We start from the raw sequence: 18,303 nt of genomic DNA, 5'->3' as shown, positions 1-18,303 counted from the left end.
GTAACCGACAAGATTGAGACTCGACTACTGATTGTTCTGTGTTAATAAATTCAAACTTCATTTGTTCCAATAAGGAATACTTGGAACAGAAAACCCAGCTCGATAAGGCTAAACACCGTGGTGGGCTGTGAATAAAAACAGTTCACAGTTCAAGTTCAGGTGATGCTGTTCACACTCCAGGATGAAGAAAATCACGATTGTTGGAAGAATTATTATTATTACTGCGGTATTGATTGATAATGTTTGTGTATCCTACTGGGACAAAACAAAAAGCATACGTCAGTACTTTTCATTTTACATGTTAAACGTTGGGGATCATTTACTTTATAGGATCGCACACTGCCACAAACAAACTGTCATCAGTTTGAGTGAGAATCTGACGTGTCTCACTTCATATAGAATGAGATGTGTGATGCATTCCTGCGTTCAAAAGCCTGCTGCTCGTCTGTCACTCTGTGGCTCAGGGCCCAAAAATACTTTTGTGATATGTGTGTGCCATATGAACCCAATGGAACCAAAAAGAATAAACTGACACTTTTGAGTCAAAGCTAAAATATACTTTTCACCGCTATTTACCCATTGATGATTTTTAAAATATCCTCTTTGCTTTTAAAATAGCCTGCAATTGTTAACGTGGCAGTGTGCTGCTTTTTTTTTTTGGACTTTTTTTTTTTAACTTGATTTAAACTATACTACTCTACTTGTCTATGGTAGCCCATTTCTGAAAGTAAAATAAAAAAATATAAGCTAGAAATGTATAATTATGAGATAGCAATTCATAATTATGAGCTAGAATGTTGAAACTACTAGATAAGAAAGTCAAAATTGTGAGATATAAAGTCCCAATTATGAGATAGAAAGTCGAAACTATGAGATAGAAAGTAATAATTATGAGATAGAAAGTCAAAACTGTGAGATAGAAAGTAATAATTATGAGATAGAAAGTCAAAATTATGAGATAGAAAGTAATAATTATGAGATAGAAAGTTACAATTATAAGATAGCAAGTCATAATTATGAGAAAGAAAGTCATAATTATGAGATAGAAAGTCATAATTATGGGATAGAAAGTCAAAATTATGATATATAAGTGTGCATGCCTTTAAGTGGCGCTGTTTTTTTCTTCTTTTCTTCCTGTTATTTGGTAATACATCAATCTTTTTTTTTGACTTCTTATCTCACAAAACTACGACTTTATATCTCATAATTATGACTTTTGAATCTCATCCTTTTCTTTTATTGTCGGAAATTATCTTCCATGCATTGCCTGTACGTTCCACGTTGAACATGTGACCTCTTCTGTCTCAGATTAAAGCGCATTGAATCCCCCCGGTAATAGGACATCAAGCGTGGCGGATTTTTCACGTCCCTCTCGCGTCTCTTCGCCCCCATGTTGCAGCTCTGCAGTATTCCCTCCACATCGGTAGATGGTGACGATGAACCGTGGATCCGCCACCCTCGGCGGTGGCGTGCTTTTCCCTCCATCGCAGCAGATGGCGGAAGAGAGAAGCGACCCGGCGACACGTCCGCCTTCAGCCCGGCGCGCACTGCCCCGTTTCATAACGTCAACCTGCATCACCTGAACATGTCTCTGTTTAGTGGCGCTCAGGGTTGGAGGGGATTGACGTCAGTGAGAGAGATGGCCAGCATCGCACTCATCTTTCCGACCAGAGCTCGCATCAAAGTCGGACGGCTGGTCTGCAGATGTTTCCGCACTGATCCAGTAAGCGCTTCGTATTCCCAGAGTGGATCACTCAGTACTTCCTGGCATTCAGACTGACCTTGCAGTGAGCCTCTTCTCCTTGCAGGTGAGACATGAATCCAGCTCACTTCCGATTGTTCACCACAGCAAGTACGTGTGCGACCTCCCACCCAACCACAGGTTCCCCATGGGCAAGTTCCCCCGGGTTCTGCACCATTTAATCCAAGACCAAGTCATTACGGAGAAGCAGGTGACTCCTTCAGATTGTGATTCTAACTGTAATTGATGAGTCAACTGATATTAAAGTCATGTTAACACTCAATACGTTGACCTGGGTGCTTGTGCAATGTTTTCTCACCAAAACAAGTCGCTCTGTTGAGGGTTTCTTGCACACAGGGATTGGTCACAACAGATTTGTTCAAAACAAAGTGCTTGATTGACCACTGGCTTTACAGAGGACAAAAAAACAGCAATAAAACTGACTGCAGCTTTCAAAAAGGGAAATTAAATTACAGCTTAGCATAGTTTTTTGTTTTTTTAAAGAAAAAAGACCAGCTCTACACATACAAGCTAAAAAGGGTAATGAGAGGTGATGTAATTAAGGCAGGCTTTCTGTAAAGCTTAAAAAAAAAGTATATTGCGGTAAGATCTCAAAGGAGATAGTCCAAAGTGTCTCAGTGTGGCTTTGCGTGTTTTAATGTGCATGTCGGTGTTGTATACGTGTTTATATATACTTTGGATGTCTCACACTGCGAGCTTGGGTGCTCATAGGTGTCCTTGTACCAGAAAGCGATAGCGATAAAAAAAAAAAACTGCCAGATTAAATAGTAAAAAAAACATTGTTTCCATTGACAGCACTTATTTTCTCACATTTCCCCTGCTAATGTGAATTTCCTTCTTCGCAGTAGGTGTGGGTCCCTGAAATCGCCTCTAAAGATTTACTCAGCTGTGTGCACACTGACGAATACCTTAATAACTTCATAAGTGGGAACATAAATGAGCAAGAACAAAGGAGGACAGGCTTCCCCTGGAGTGAAGGTATAGTGAGACGCTGTCGATACGAAACAGGTGAGGAGGAGAACATCTGTTGGGCGATCTCGCGGCCGAATGCCCCCCCGGAGAGATCCCACACGTGACGCGCCGCCTCCTCTGCCGTTGACAGGTGGGACTGTTCTCGCTGCTGAAGCCGCTCTGCAGAGGGGTCTGGCCTGCAGCACGGCGGGAGGAACCCACCACGCGTTTCCCAGCTACGGTTCAGGGTTCTGTCTCCTCAATGACTTGGCAGTCGCAGCCAAATACCTGATGGGCAGCTCCTCTTCGCCCAAAAGGAAAGTCCTGATTGTGGATCTCGATGTGCATCAGGTAGCGTTGAACGTGTCTCCGCTGCTTTTGAATGTCCCTACGAAGCCGCCCGGCTTCATGCCAGCACGCAACCTTTCATCTCTTTCGTCCGACAGGGCGACGGCACTGCTTTCATTTTTAAAGAGGAGCCGTGTGTGTTTACTTTCTCGGTGCATTGTGGGAGAAACTTCCCCCTCCGTAAACAACAGAGCGACCTCGATGTCAGCGTGGAGGACGGGCTGGAAGACAAGGAGTACCTCTCCACAGGCAAGTTCACGCAGGCCTCAATAATACTTAGAACCATTGTAATAAGTGTTCAAAGTCAAGATCCAGATCGCGTGGCTGTGTTCAAAGTAGACATTTGTTTCTTTTTTCTCTTAATTGCTTTTAAAAGAGGCTTCAAATGAACAAGCTAAATGAAAAGTGTGTTTCCATGAACTTCCTTTCCTGTCTGGTCTTCTCCACAGTGGAGGCCCACCTCCCCCGGCTGCTGGAGACCTTCCGTCCAGACCTGGTCCTGTACGACGCGGGCGTGGACCCTCATCGGGAGGATGAACTGGGACGGCTCCGCCTGACTGACCAAGGTGTCTGGTCGCTTTGAACATCCCGCTCCACCAGTATCTCCACCATGAGTCCTTTCTAGACTACGTTGAATGACTCTGCGTGTCTCCTAGGGCTGTATCAGAGGGATCTGTACGTGATGAAGACTGTGCTGAGCCGAGGCGTTCCTCTCGCCGCCGTGATCGGAGGAGGGTACTCGAGAGACATCGACGAACTGGCCGTCAGACACTCCATCGTTCACAGAGCAGCAACTCAGGTGCAGTACAGGTCTGCTGGAACCAGATGTAGAGCAAGGCTTTTTCCTCCAAAGGGGGTATTACATTGATGCTGTTCATATTCCAGGTGTGGAGGGAGTGTCGATTATGAAACCTGTACGTCCTAAATCAAGAGGAGCCTCGGAGCCAAACCGGTACTCCATCTTCAGGAGCCGCTATTTATATCCAGGAGTTAAACAATGGGGTAATGCTACATTATATGAATCAGTACTGGTTTTATATATTGTGTACACGCAGCGGCTTTACATTGAAGTAAAGAATTGGAGACCATTCACTCCTCACAGATTCTACCATCTGCTCTGGGTGTCTGAGCTCTACTCAGGGGATTTTAATTTGGGAAGTCACTTGTCATGGTCACACAAGAGTGATTGAACTTGCACTTTACCTCATCAAGATATCAGTACGTCCATAGTAGCAACTGTCTGTGTAAGTAGTAAACATGCTGTTAACCGTACAGGTTGTGCTTGTGACTCATTGAACGTCTTCCAAATGACCACAGACATCATTCATGACCGTAAATGCAGCACAACAAAAATCCATGAACAAAAATATTTATTAAAGACAAACAAATTCAAACTGAGAAGTATTTACATCAGGTCACATAAGACGTTAAAGGTACCAGTGCCACTTCAGAACAAACACAGTTGGTCCACACATACTGTACTGATAAGGATACGCTCCGCCCTTGGCATTTGACTATGTTTTAATGTCACTCACACTTCAAGCAGCGACATATTTGTGGTACAGTGCAATGTTTATTCACAGTATATGAGGCAGTGTATTTGTTACTTCAACACAAGACTGTATACAACTATTACAAACACGAAGCACACACGCACGCACACACACACACACACACACCGGCAGCACACTCTTTGAAAGGCTTGGAGAATACGATGCAGATGCACAAATGTGTTGGACGACGTTCTGCGCAGCTTTGAGCTCTTCTTATGATCGTGTAATGAGAGATTACACAAGAGCAGCTCACGTTGTCCCATCAAGAAGAATACACCTTAGCTCATATTCAAGAGTCTAGGAACATGTAAAACAAGTAATTGAGTAAGAATGTCACACAGTAATCAACACATTAAAACATTTAAGAGCAGGTGGAAGAGTGTATTCCCACAAATTCCTCTTTGGCAAATATTAAAAGTCCAAAGAGCGAAACAGTGCATTTCTAAAAATCTCTGGTGCAGAAATGCTCTTTTAAAAAGAGTTAAAATCATTATTGGGCGCTGGAGCTCGCTGTGGTTTGGTCATAAAAACTAATGCTTGATACTAAAAAGGTAACACACACTGAACATGTGGATACAGCTTCTTGGCTTCAGGTATTGACATAGAATAAATACTTTACAAAAAATGTGCTGGATACAGCGATGGCCATTGTTGAACTCTTCTCCTGCAAAACCCTTACAATGATGCCATCCAAGTCAAGATGCGGAACGGGCTCTCAGACTACCAGAAACTATGAGGTCACACTATCTGAAGTGGAGAATTGCAGCAAAGGAGTAGTTTAGCGTTTCAACAATGGCCACATCTGTAAATTCATTTTTCAGACACACTAATGGCGTAAACATCCAATTCAGTGCTAAAACTTGAGGCAGAGTTGATGCGAAACAATAAAAATCAATCAAGTTAAAATTTGAAAAAGTCCGATTTTCCATCAGCGAACTTTCTCTGCCACCACACACCAGTTGGCATGATCAAAGTAGGCGTGTTTGACATGAAGCTCTTCAACGTGATTCTCGATCAGCTCTGCGAGTTCTCCCTCCCTGAAGACGTGATAGTACCTCAGGCAGGAGCCGTCCACCTGCCTATCGCTCCCCTGAGGACTCCTTGTGCTTTCCGGCCGCTCTGTCCCCTGCCGCCCTCTTCCCCTTTCGTCTCCAGACCGCTTCAGGTGCTCCTTCTGGAACGGGACCAGATCCGGCAGAGCCAGAGAGCCACACTCCCGGGCTAAAGACACGGAGACACTTTGGTTGTCTGTGCCGCCGTTGTCATTTTGGCCCTTGTGCGGGTCTGCGACGGGGTCGAAGACGTCCTCCTCCGATCCGATCACGGGCGACGGGGAGAAGAAGCTCGACACCTGTTTGATGAGGCCGCGCCCTCTCCCGCGCTGGCTGGCCTTGTTCCCCTCGCTCTCCCCCGAGGGTGAAGATAAAGTGCTCAGGTCTCTGGAAGTAGACCGGGAGACGGCTAAGCTTCCAAAGTCAAACACCGAATCCAGGGACCGGGAGAAGAACCACAGTCTCTGCGTGCTCTGGCGCGGCGCGGCGCAGGTCGGATCCTCCTCCTCGTCCGCCACGGAGGACGCGCTTCGAACCTTCCTGTGCTTGTCCGCGTCGTCGTCCACGGCTTCGCTCACGCTCTGAGCCGTCGCCCTCCTTCTGGGTCCGGCGTGCTCCCCGGTGAAGCCGGAGGGCGAGGGAAGGTTGGGGTTCCAGGGAACGAAGATGTCCTGCTTCTCAAACTTACGGCGTTTCTGCTCCATGGCCCACACGTAGATCATGATGCGTCCGCCCACTCGCAGGGTGCGAGCCATCTCCTTCAGTGCTCGGATACGACGTTCTTTGGTGGACAAATGATGGATGACTGTAAAATGCATTCAATTTTGTTAGAATGAAGTAGGTTGATGAGGAGGCATTTATTTAATTAAGATGCTAAGTCACACTCGGCACTTGATGTCAGCAAAACACATTCGGTAGACTGTGGCTCACGACACAAATGAATAATGTGGGCGGATGCTGGCGCCTTTGCTCCTAATTGCACTTTCATGTTGGGGGACACAATAATGATTTCACACCGTTGGCTGGGCAACACCAGCCTGTTATCAACGGGTGTTTATGGTTGTTATGAGTTTAATTTGAGGCAAACGGCAGCCACAGCCTCGTGCGTTTGCAGGAAGCGATTTCAAAGTCAAAGTCAGTTTTATTTTCAATTTTGACATATGTGCAAAGAGGCAAAGTACGTTTCTCTTTTGTCCAACATAAAATGAATAAGAATGAAGTGTAAAAAGGTTTTGAAACATTTCATAAAATAGAGAAACATGTCAGCATTTATAAACAACATAAAAGATTTGTTACCGAATGGGAGGCGTCAACAACATCCAAACCTCCTTTCAACGGCGTGCGTGTTTGCCCATTACCTGCAATCGAGAGCACAGCGTCGAAGCAGCCGTCTCTGTAAGGCAAATGCAGCCCGTCGCACATCTGGACCTCGTGTCCTTGGCTCCAGGCAAAGTCCACCAAGGGGTGACAGACGTCGCACCCCAGCTTGAACACCTCCTTGTTGATGTGAAGATACTTGCCATTGCCACAACCTGCCAAAGACAGGACAGTCAGCTACACCACTCGAGACTAATTAAAGCACAAACAATGGAATCGTGATCAAGTGTTGTGGGATGGCCAAGATTACGTCGCTGCTGGAGGGGACACCCACCAATGTCAGCCACGATGCTCCCCGGCTGCAGGTCCAGCAGGAACTGTCGGACCTTCGGCCAGGCTTTATAGCGGCTGTCGTTGAAATAGGGAGCGATCTTGTCATAGACACTGTGCACATGGTCTCTCTCGAGCTGACTGGCCGCCTCCTCCATCATGCCCGTCCAGGCTGCCTCATGCGGCGACCTCACAGAATCATGCCTGCGGGGACAAACACACCCGACTGCTCATTTCCAAATGATAAATCCATCAAACGTTCACCGTATTCTATCAGGAGACTAAAACATGTGGACCCCCCGAAGAGAACAGAAGAGAGGAAAGTGTACCCAGGAGAGACACACTTTCACAGTGGCGGTAATTCAACACCAAACACCTCCACTTTGAACTTGAAGTAGCCGCTACGCTCTTTGCACATCTAGCCCTGCACTCCTCCACAAGGACAGACTCATCTTTAGCCTCATGAATACAATGCCATGATTAATCTGTCATCAATCGTCTGTAACTGTGAAACAAACAGAGTGGGAGGGGGGGGGGATCATAAATGAACCAACGAGGTGACAATGAAGACGCAGTGCCCGTCTCACGGAGCAATCAGCTGGTCCATTTCCACGGCAGCCGTGCCAAACTGTTTTTTCCGTAATGCAGAAGCAAAAGGTCAACTCATAAATCAGTTTCACTGACAACAAGGTGCAAAACAAACATCAAAGGATGTTTTTGAAGGACGTTCCTGTCACAAGATTCTCATGAGCTGTGATTTACACGGTTTTCTGTTTTTATATATTATAATATTTAATTCGGTGTCACAACAGGCAATTTCATCGTCAGCTGACTTTTACTAACGCTGCTCCTCATTGTGAGGAGGCCTTACAAGACTGATATTTTATGTGTATCTAATGTTGCATCATCTGACAACTCTGCATCACTGAGACTAACCAGTGGTACAGCTGTGGTTTCAGGAAAAAGAGATTCTCATTTCCATACAACAGTTTCCAAAGACAAATAATTAAAGTCAACTGTGGTCATCTAAATTTTCAGAGCGACCTTTTCCCAAAAACCTTTGCAGCGTATGAATATTATCTTGCTTTCCTCATGTTTTGTAGACTGCACAGTAAATCACAGAGCAACATCTGTGCACAAACATGCTGCAGATTCTTTCTGCTCGATGCGATGTACATTTGCATTTGTCATTTTGAATCACATGTGATGGATGGAAGTTATTAATGTCAACCCACACCAGTGTGCATCGTATATCACTGCCATCGTACAGCAGGCACATCAAGAAGCACTGAAAATATTGAATTATTAAATATTGAATTGCGATCCAGTTCACTCTCCGTCCACATCCAGCTTCATCCACAGTGTGAAAATCTGCTTTTTAATTGCTTTAGTGTTCAATAAATTGGCACCAAATTTAGAGATTGACGTCTCTCTCTGTTTTATGTAATTCACAACAACAAATCTAACACAGATGCAATCTAATGAACCATGTACTGCCACAATGCACTTTGCTGATGAGGGTATCGAGAAGGAAAGCTATTAGACTTTGCTGCTGCCCCCTCCCTCCTCCCTTCTCTTAAAAGACAAGACTGACACGTCCTTGAATGTAATATTGTCTGGTGACCCCTTGTGTGTACCCCTATACACAATAAAAATGACTGGAAACATTAACGACAGGATATACATAACAAAAGCCAGCCGGTGCTGTTTGAAAAAAAAAAAAAATAGTTCTCTCTATAAACAGCTGTATCCCCTCACAGTGCAACACCAAGCTTGGTCGTGTTCTCCTCCGCTGGTAAAAACAGTGTGCAGCATCCCCCCTTTTCCCTTCACTCAGACCTATTTCTGGACCACCATCATCTGCATCCTCCCAGCCAAGTGGAAGGAAAACATCTCTTATGTAACGTTGTAAACCTGGCCTCCTTCAGCATTGTCAGCTCTCAATTTTCGCCCCAGTACACCCCCCCCCCATCCCCCCGCCCACCACCCCGTCTGCTCAGTAAACTGTGACAGTCCTCGCTGACATTATGTAACACAGGCAGCTGGGAGGCTCAGAGCACTGCCTCTTACTGACGATGGGAACTACAATTAAATCAAGAGGTATCGTTTGGCGCACGGATTCGTCCGAGGTAGAGGACATTCACTGGATGGCGATCCAATCTGTCAATACTTATAAACCTTGCTTCTTTTTTGTAAATTTACCATCCCTGAGGAATCTCCACAAAACATATTTGTGTCACAACACATCCTGGCCGTAGCCCACAATATGAGCTTGCCATTAAAGTTCTACAGTTCTGCACACATCTAACGTCAGACTAAATGTTCCTGGATAACTGGGTCCTCAGGTCAGACCTCTGCAATACTTTGATGGGATTAGTGGTGTTATTATGAACAGACAGGGCTGCACTGTCATGCTGCCAGCTGACACTAACCTGCATGAAGAGGAACCACGGAGAACAGGTTTACCCATCAAGCCTGCCAGCATTAATGACTCAACATCAACGTGGAGAGGTAGTCTGCTAAACTTAGACTCCCTTCACTGCTGCAAGCACATCCTGTCCTCACAATGCAATGTGTATAGGACCTATGTATATATACAGCAATATATATATATATATATATATGAAGACACATCGAGGTATGGTATGCATAGGCTCGAGAGAGCACCGTCATTGGACCGACAAAGTGCAACTTAATTAAATCAAAATCATTGTTTTATGTTAATTTCATCTGCTTTGAAAGGTATTCCTAAGTGCAAAATGCATATCAGATATGCCCATTATCCGGGATAGCGTACTACTTTATGTCCCATCAAAGTTCTTTTAATTAATTAATTAATTAATTAATTAAAAATCTTGAATAAATATATGACCAAGGTCGTATTCAAGACGTGAACCAACCAAAAATGAAACTCCCACCCTCGTGTCCATGTGTGCACATCCTCCGCGTCCTTATGATCCCTCGAACATGCAGAGCCTCTTACCGTACAACGTGAAGCCCGAACCGCCGCACAATGGTCCGCCTCGATACTCTGGAGGTAAAGTGCCCTCTCTGATCCAAATGATCGATCTGCCATAATGATCAGAGGCACGCGCTCGAAACCGACAGCGCCGAGCACGTTATCGACGACATCGCGAGGACGGATAACGTGAGCGGAGGGAAGCAACCTGCCGTGTGGAGCCGCCAGCAGCGCCCCGTCCGCCGGACGGCATCCAACCCCATAGCACGCCGAGCCACCACACCTGTCAAGGTGGTGGGGAACGACTGCAGGACTTCCGGCGCGGTATTTCAAAATGAAAGCCGCGTTAGTGAGAAAAGTCGCCCGAAATAATTGATGAACGTGTGCTGACCCCACATTTTGTACAAAACAAAACGTTGACATAGGCTTTTTAAAATGTGTGATTTTCACTTAAAAAAAAAACAAACAAACATGGGATCATGTCAGTGGATATGTTGTGAGGTAAAGGCAAAGCTAATGTTGTGATGATTAAGATAATTCAGAGTATTGATAGGAAGGCCTGCTGCCACCCTCACAATAAAAGCACTGCCACTAAATGCAATGACGGACTGCAGTGTGCAACTGTTTTGTTTTTTTACTGAGATTATAACCAAAGTACATGGAGATCACAGTAGCTAACTACAAATGTAAACCAGAACAGATTTTATCTGTTTATTATAAAACTTTTTTTTTTTTATAAAAGCGAACAAAAAAAGTGTGTTATTATTTCAGCGAGGCACACTTTCATTATTGGTCATTTTATTTAACTTCAGTCCTGTCCAGTACTTTCTCAAATGTGTTTGTGGACCGTACACTTGCTACACACTCACCACCTGTCGTTTTTCTGGTCAAACTGAGACAAGTTCACGCTTTTATTTTGAAGAATTTAAGGCCTGGTCTCCTGTCTTATTGTGGTTGACTTGAGCCATATGATTGGTCGGCGTTGTATAGAAAAGAGACGCTGTGCGGTTGTAGAACACAGTTGTCATTGGCTGTCAGGGTCACGTGACAACCACACTAAACAACGTGCTCTGGAGCCCGAGTATCTAGAAAATGGCTCATGTTTATACATTTAGTTGTAAAACAAAACAAATTAATTACAAATGTTACAATATATGTTTTGTTTGTTTGAGAAACTTCTCTTTGTGCTTCATTCCCTCTCAGACTCCATGCCTTAATGAATCTCTTCAAATCAACGATAAGGGCTGCTGCAGAAGGAAACCATGAGTAACTTCCCCTAATCCCTTTCATTCTCAGGCGGACAACAATCTATAGTGTGCAACCTGACCATATAGCTCACATGGTGGGAAAAATACAACTATACATACAAGGGCTATAACCTTGATAATCAAAACAATGCATTGTTTGAAGCCATGCAGAGACCACTTCCTCTCTTTGGTACCAAACACACATATATATATAGTGATCTTTAAAGTCCATCAGTGTACAGGATTTTGCAAAGACATGAACAAAATGGAGGTCATAATTAAGTAACAACTGCCGTAATAATAAACTACAAACTATATGGTTAGCATATAGCATTTTGCATCGGTGGGGTTGTATGAAGCAAACATAAGCATGTCGTATCCAGTTTTTGTTGTCCTCTGCCTCCCATATGTGCGTCAGCTCTGATTCCATCTGCCCTTTTTCAGTCTCTAAAATGGATAATGGCAGTGACTTAATTGTGGATCATCACGGCCATTCAGCCAGCACAAAGCGCTCGTCACATCTCCCTCACATCATCACCATTTAGAGCGCACATACTCTTTCACGGCTGCTGGCTGCCTCACATTACAATCACACACACACACTGGCACCTGGGAAAGGAGCCTGAAAACACACTCCCACACAGTGGGCCAATGCACAGGGAGGGATGCTGAGAACACACGTGTCTCTGCAGGTGAGGTTTGGCTCATAAACAACAGGGACTCTGAAAGCCTCAGTGCTGCCTTCACTGTCAGCCTGTGTTCCAACTCTCTGCTTCATCTATTCAATCGGGAATTTACATAGCATCCAGGAACTAGGCAAGGACTCTACCATCCCCCAGCATGAATATTGATGTTTATGTACAGCTGTGAATGTTAGTCCGAGGCATAAATAATCTCACAGGTTGAGGAAGGTAAAGCAGTGATAAAGCAAGACTTAAGAGAGAAGGAATAGGCCAACATTTGTTGATTTTGGCCATTGATATATATATATATATATATATATATATATATATATATATATATATATATTTATATATATATATATTTATATTTCTCTATGTTTATGTTTATATATCCAAACCATATAGGGACAAAAGATAAAGTATTTTGCATCTTCATCACCGTTTCCTCAGATGTCGTAGTTCGTGTCATGGATTAAAGTGCTCAGAGAACAGGGACAGCACAAGAGAGAAAGAGAGAGAGAGAGAGAGAGAGAGAGAGAGAGAGAGAGAGAGAGAGAGAGAGAGAGAGTGTGTGTGTTTGCGTGTATATGTGTGGTTGTGGTTTTGGTTATGGGTGAGTTTTGTTTTATGCCCCTGCCATTCCCACACAAGGTTGCAACATTGTTCTCTAAACCCAGGGCTCTATATGCTCTGACCTCAGGGTTCTATGCTTTAATCTCAGGGTTCTATGCTCTGACCTCAGGATGTAATCTCAGGGTTCTATGCTCTGACCTCAGGGTTCTATGCTTTAATCTCAGGGTTCTATGCTCTGACCTCAGGATGTAATCTCAGGGTTCTATGCTCTGACCTCAGGGTTCTATGCTTTAATCTCAGGGTTATCTGATTCCAGGGTTCTATGTTCTGATCCCAGGGTTACGCGCTCTGACGTCAGGGTTCTACGCTACGACCTCAGGAACCTGTGCTCTGACCGCAGGGGTCTATGCACAGGTAAATATTAACCATACATGCCGTTTTTTGCTTGTTGGAATGAAGTAAACATCTGTTGAGTATTTTAAATTGTGTGATTGTGTTGAATTAAAAAAAACATAACGCAGCGGGTCCATCAGAACCACGAACACAGGATAATAACAGAAATATGAACACATAAGGGTTAAAGATATACAAGTCAGCTAACCCTCTACACCCTGCTTAGAATAATGGTGCTGATTTGATTGCAAATAGATAATTGCAATCTGCATTAAATATTTTAAAAAAAGAAAAGAAAGATGGAACCATGAAATCCTCTGAAATGTCTACAATGGCAGGGTTTGACACACAAACAAAAATAAACCACATCATCTTTACAATCTGTCACTGCGAAAATAATTGGGACGAATAGTCGTCATCACCCTGCAGTCCTTCTCCCTTTCTGATGGATCTCTCTTACTGCCCCAGGCTGGATGAGAGACCCATCAGCGCCACACAACGGCTCAAACTGCTGACTAACATTGGAGAAGTGAGGCATTGCCACCCACACGAGGGACAGTAAACCCAGTGGAAAGCGCCTTTAAAACGGCCTCCACATTGATCCTCTTACACAAGGTCGTCGCTATCTCCGGGAGATCTAAAGAGCTGCTAAGCCTTTATATTGAAGCCAGAGATTTGGTACCACATCTTATTTACAAAGATCTCATCAGCTTTTATTTACCAGATTCAAATGCATTTGAAAATATCACACTTTGGTCTGTTTTCTTTCATCTTCATCTCTTTACCATGCGTATACTCTTCTGCACTAAAACTCTTTACACACTAATTTGATTTTCCTATTGCGATTGTAATCAATTAAACAAAATGCCGTCATGACTTCACCCCATTGAAATAAAACTTGTTTTAAATATCTTCAATTCAGTAATTCCTTCCTTTATAGTACTTGTTGTAGAATAAATTACTCTATTTCAAAATCGAGTCTGCCCTTGTGTTTCTCCCCGACATTGATACATATAAACGGCAGAAAAAGCAGTGATTCACATTATTTCCTTTCCCACTAAAAGTATTCTTGCACATCAGCACCGGGTTCTGTAAATCAAGGTCGGCGCTGTGTAAATAAACCTTCAGTGGTGAAAAGACCGGAAGCTGCTGAGAAAAGTACATTGGATACTGCAACCTGAGTCATCAATGAAACACCAAGAGGCATGCTACTGAAGGTTACCAAACTTTACTTTCATTGTTATTATAGTGGAAAACCCGCTGCAAGCTCCTCAGAGGATCACAGCTGCTGGGGTTTTGAAACACTTTTGAAAAACAACTGCACAAAGTCAGACAAATGCACAGCGGTCAATATGTTCAGTGCTGCTGAAATCTGTACGTGTCTGGTCAACAGGAGGAGGATGAAGTCAAAGAAACATCAGACGGCACAAATGGAACGGCAGCGAATATCACGTTGACTGGTTGGAGGAACACTGGTCTGCCAGATTTTAAAATGTGGCAGCTGAAAGTCTAAAACAAAAATCATGACAGAGAAAACAATAAAAGAGAAAGAGCAACGATGATCACAAACCTTACCATCACCAGAACCGGTGGGATCATATTTTCATGCCCAAATGGAGACAAGTTTGAGTAAACACAGATAAATGATTCTCGTTCCTCTGCAGGACTTCCATGATGAACATCATGGAATACAAAGGCCAACTGTGGTTCAATGACTTTCATGAGGAAATTTTACACTATATTACCATAACTTTAGAACAACTTCACAGATTGCTTCAGATAACCTTTCAATACATGTTTTGCATAGAGTGTCAACTGCGTATTTGGTCCCTCATCTTTACATTAAAAACACATGAGGAATGGATAATTCCTCCGGAGTAATGATCACAGCAAATACAACCTAGATTTGGCACTTGCTGGGAGAGGAATGGAAAATGGCCTTTCAGTAAGGGGCTTGAAAAAGAAACATGTTGGCGTAACCAAAGACGTAAATTAACTATGAAACTTTTGGTTTGGAGGCTAATGAGGACAACTCAGTTTTAGGTTCACATTCCCACACAATCAGCAAAGGGACAAGTCTGACATAAAAATCATTAAATACAAAAATAAATCAGATTTTTCTTCAACACAAATGGGATTACATTTAAAAATTTAATTATGAAAACAGTTTCACAAAAAATAGATTTCTTCATCTTTTACATAAATTTAGAATATTCCAAAAATAATTAAAAAATCCCGTAGAAACAGTAACTAACAATAGTTACTACATTAGAAAAGGTTTTGTTCTTTGAGGCAAATTATTTAGCAAGTAAAAATCCTCTGAAAAACTAAAAGAAATCTTGATTCTTCCTCATCATATGTGGCTGCTCTGGTCGAGGTCTCTGGGTCACGTGAGCGGGCTCTTGTGATCTCATGACAATGTCTACAGATATTGGAAATGAAAAACGATCCATCATCTGTGCGATCTTCTCTTGTGGAACACTGTGCTTGTTCCTCCTGGAGAAAAACAGTACAGTGTGATTTTAGTATGTATCTGTACGTTTTAAAAGTCGGCACTAGCATGTATATTAAATATGATAATTAATGAATCGTACCTCTCCAGCTCATAAGGATCAAACTTCCAGCTGGTGTCAGGTTCACAAAAGTCCACTTTGTATCCTTTCTCCAAGGCCTGTTAAAATGATTGGAAATCAGATGAGGAGCTATAAAGATGGTGCAGTACTCCATAACCAAACACACAGTTGTATTTAAAATTCCATACCCACCAATTCGACATATGGCTTCATTTCCCAAGCTTGGACATTTGTATTATCAATAATAATGGGAGATCGGACATCATGCATAGCGTCTTTAGCTGAAAGAGAATTAAAACACACAAAAAAATATTAATTTCTGGCAGGAAAATAAAAATCCCATCAAATCAAATCAGTCATCTAAACCTACATTTAGAACATATTGATGCTTTGCATGGACGAACTTGAATTACCACATAGTGGTTGTGTACCTCAGACAAGTTTCAGCTCACATAGTGTCTGTCCAAAATGTCATAACTTTAGAATTTTATCCTTTTAGACATTACCTCTGTTCAGGTTCCATTCATGTGCTGCACCGAGAAGGCCCGGGTCGTAGCGGTACCCGTCTCTGCAAGCAAAGTAGTCATCTGTGCTCAGTATCAGGCCGTTGGGATTAGAGGAGAGCTGCTCCCTGCGAGTGTGCATTGAAAATAATACGTTACGACTTGGAAGTTTAGAGCTGGGGTTTTAGACTCTTCAAACTGACAATGCACTTATTTATGAGACTCCAGATTACACAAAGACAGACCTAGCTAGTGTTGATTTCCCAGATCCTGGTAATCCCCTCATCAAGATCAACACCAAGGAAGTTTGGAATGCATTAGTGGTGGGAGGAGGCCGGTAGTCATGGTCCCATGGTTCATTTTCAAAATCGTATCTCTGAGATCTGCCATAATCTTCAACAAAGTAACACAAATCTTCTTCTCTCCTGTTGGACCATCCAAAATTTACATTATCTGAGTGCACGTCATAGCTACAAACACGTTCGTCCCTGTCTAAGTGGTGTGAAGATTCTCCATAAAAGCCGTGAGACGGGTGACTGCTAACATTCTGAGGGGAAAATGTTCCGAAATGCGGCTGTTCTTGATGTTGGTTTGTCGGGCCAGAAGCGCTCCAGTTTGGATTTGCGGTTGATGGTGGGTTTTGCGGATTTGGGAATGCAGTTGGGGGTGGTGGGCGTTGGAATGCAGGTCTGTGAAATCTTGGGTTTGGTGGCGAGTTCAATGTTTGAGGATGATGCCATTGGTTTTGAGCATGAGCAACTTGTCCCTGTCTTCTGGGGTGGTATGGCTCATTTTGATACCAGTGTGACCAGGACGGTTGTTTCTGCCCACTGCTTTTCTGGTAGTCCTCTGTTCCTGCTTGACTGCTCGTGTAAACACCTTTTTCCTCGCTAACCTTCCGAGTCTGCTTGCTCGTAGATGTTTTGATGGGCATGGGTGGTTGAATACCATAAGCACAATCGGGTTCATCAATCTTCTCAAGCTCTTTGTAAAACTCACTCAGTGTATCTTCAATGTCAACCTTGACCTTGGTGGGATTTTTTGCGGGGGTGGATTTTGAAGGAGGAAACGCTGGACCGATGAAGGTGGTGCTGGTGAGTCCAACCTGCTTTAACGCACGCTCCCTCACACTCTCTGGGCTGCTGGAGTGATCGCTCACATTTTTTTTGTTGGCAGAGCCATCTTTTCCATTATCGGTTCTTCTACCCACATCCACTAAGTTGTTTTTTATACGAGAGGTTGTACAGGGGGATCGAGTATGAGACATCTGCATTGGACAAAAACACAAATTATAAATACATATGTAATACATAAATGTTATATAATAAAGTCTTTAGTGCTGAGGAAAAATAGTTACAGTTCACGTGAGTAGCTAACAGGTAAATGTGTAACTATATATGCCAGTGAACAAAGGCTGAAACCGAAACAAACTAAAACATTAGCATTATGTTAGCTAACGTCACCTCACGAGCTACACTGAAGACGGCACAAAACACTACTCAGTGAAATATTTACGAGCTTGATATTCAACATACAGTAAACGTCACCGTTCATCAATACTCACCGTGTATATTCAGGACGCACAAATGATGGAAAAAAAGACATTAACGAAAAACAACCGGCCCACAAGTTGCACATAGCAGGTGCTTGTGTTTACGGAAGTGGCCTTCTTCTTCTACGACTTATTCTCAACAGCGGCCGGGAACCTGGAAGCGAAGGCATGGCCCGGCTTACTCGGCCTCTGATTGGCTTACCCTATCACCAGAACTAGCCAATCAGAGGCAGAGTACGGCTGGAGAGCGCATCAGCACCCCCAGCTGGCCTGGAGTGTGACACAAGGTCATCGCCCAAATAAACTAAACTAAATATGAGCTTAATCCTATAAAACATATCCGATATTTTTGCTGCTTCATCTCCCCGTAGTTGTCCTTTTAAAAACAAAAATATCACCTAAAATTATAAAGAATCTTACTACAAATGAGAATTTGTGAGTTGTCTATAATTGCACTTATAATCAAAGTTTTTAAATTGATTTAAAACATAAAATTGTTCTGCATTT

At 43.3% G+C, this 18,303-nt stretch overlaps 3 protein-coding genes across 4 annotated transcripts; 1 reads left to right on the top strand and 2 right to left on the bottom strand.

The window, feature by feature from the left end:
* The first annotated feature begins 1,527 nt into the window (after window positions 1–1,527).
* Window positions 1,528–4,730, top strand: hdac12 (histone deacetylase 12). The gene is made up of 8 exons (XM_068585666.1): window positions 1,528–1,723; window positions 1,809–1,952; window positions 2,611–2,770; window positions 2,865–3,064; window positions 3,160–3,310; window positions 3,511–3,627; window positions 3,718–3,860; window positions 3,947–4,730. Exons 1-8 carry the CDS (start codon window positions 1,586–1,588, stop codon window positions 3,968–3,970), a joined length of 1,077 nt encoding a protein of 358 aa, XP_068441767.1. The 5' UTR covers window positions 1,528–1,585; the 3' UTR covers window positions 3,971–4,730.
* Window positions 4,415–10,527, bottom strand: trmt9b (tRNA methyltransferase 9B). The gene is made up of 4 exons (XM_068585665.1): window positions 10,297–10,527; window positions 7,318–7,517; window positions 7,025–7,198; window positions 4,415–6,471 (listed from the first exon to the last, which is right to left on the bottom strand). Exons 2-4 carry the CDS (start codon window positions 7,472–7,474, stop codon window positions 5,543–5,545), a joined length of 1,260 nt encoding a protein of 419 aa, XP_068441766.1. The 5' UTR covers window positions 7,475–7,517; window positions 10,297–10,527; the 3' UTR covers window positions 4,415–5,542.
* Window positions 10,528–14,413: 3,886 nt separating this feature from the next.
* On the bottom strand, window positions 14,414–17,926 carry n4bp2l2 (NEDD4 binding protein 2-like 2). 2 transcript variants are annotated; one of them, XM_068584535.1, is made up of 6 exons: window positions 17,809–17,926; window positions 16,490–17,511; window positions 16,248–16,372; window positions 15,934–16,022; window positions 15,763–15,839; window positions 14,414–15,664 (listed from the first exon to the last, which is right to left on the bottom strand). In XM_068584535.1, the coding sequence occupies exons 2-6, from the start codon at window positions 17,509–17,511 to the stop codon at window positions 15,496–15,498; spliced, it is 1,482 nt and encodes a 493-aa protein (XP_068440636.1). In that variant the 5' UTR covers window positions 17,809–17,926; the 3' UTR covers window positions 14,414–15,495. The 2 variants fall into 2 exon arrangements, with proteins under 2 accessions (XP_068440636.1, XP_068440637.1); XM_068584536.1 differs by lacking the exon at window positions 17,809–17,926 and having other exon boundaries at window positions 17,404–17,512.
* Between the last annotated feature and the right edge of the window lie 377 nt (window positions 17,927–18,303).

The sequence above is a fragment of the Clinocottus analis genome, unplaced genomic scaffold, assembly GCF_023055335.1.
Source record: "Clinocottus analis isolate CAN_PGR_092001 unplaced genomic scaffold, fCliAna1.0.p SCAF_2, whole genome shotgun sequence".
In the NCBI taxonomy this organism is placed as follows: Eukaryota; Metazoa; Chordata; class Actinopteri; order Perciformes; family Cottidae; genus Clinocottus; species Clinocottus analis.
This window is presented reverse-complemented; position numbering and strand designations above follow the sequence as displayed.

What these genes read in the sequence shown, in the direction of transcription:
- hdac12 (XM_068585666.1), top strand. Translation starts at nt 1,586, where the DNA reads ATGTCTCTGTTTAGTGGCGCTCAGGGTTGGAGGGGATTGACGTCAGTG. An exon ending in CAAGGAGTACCTCTCCACAG is followed by an intron (nt 3,311 to 3,510) that starts GCAAGTTCACGC and finishes TCTTCTCCACAG; the next exon opens with TGGAGGCCCACCTCCCCCGG. An exon ending in TTCACAGAGCAGCAACTCAG is followed by an intron (nt 3,861 to 3,946) that starts GTGCAGTACAGG and finishes TTCATATTCCAG; the next exon opens with GTGTGGAGGGAGTGTCGATT.
- trmt9b (XM_068585665.1), bottom strand. Translation starts at nt 7,474, where the DNA reads ATGATGGAGGAGGCGGCCAGTCAGCTCGAGAGAGACCATGTGCACAGT. An exon ending in GAGCATCGTGGCTGACATTG is followed by an intron (nt 7,199 to 7,317) that starts GTGGGTGTCCCC and finishes TGTCTTTGGCAG; the next exon opens with GTTGTGGCAATGGCAAGTAT. An exon ending in CGCTGTGCTCTCGATTGCAG is followed by an intron (nt 6,472 to 7,024) that starts GTAATGGGCAAA and finishes TGCATTTTACAG; the next exon opens with TCATCCATCATTTGTCCACC.
- n4bp2l2 (XM_068584535.1), bottom strand. Translation starts at nt 17,511, where the DNA reads ATGTCTCATACTCGATCCCCCTGTACAACCTCTCGTATAAAAAACAAC. An exon ending in TGAATGGAACCTGAACAGAG is followed by an intron (nt 16,023 to 16,247) that starts GTAATGTCTAAA and finishes ATTCTCTTTCAG; the next exon opens with CTAAAGACGCTATGCATGAT. An exon ending in TGAAGCCATATGTCGAATTG is followed by an intron (nt 15,840 to 15,933) that starts GTGGGTATGGAA and finishes TCATTTTAACAG; the next exon opens with GCCTTGGAGAAAGGATACAA.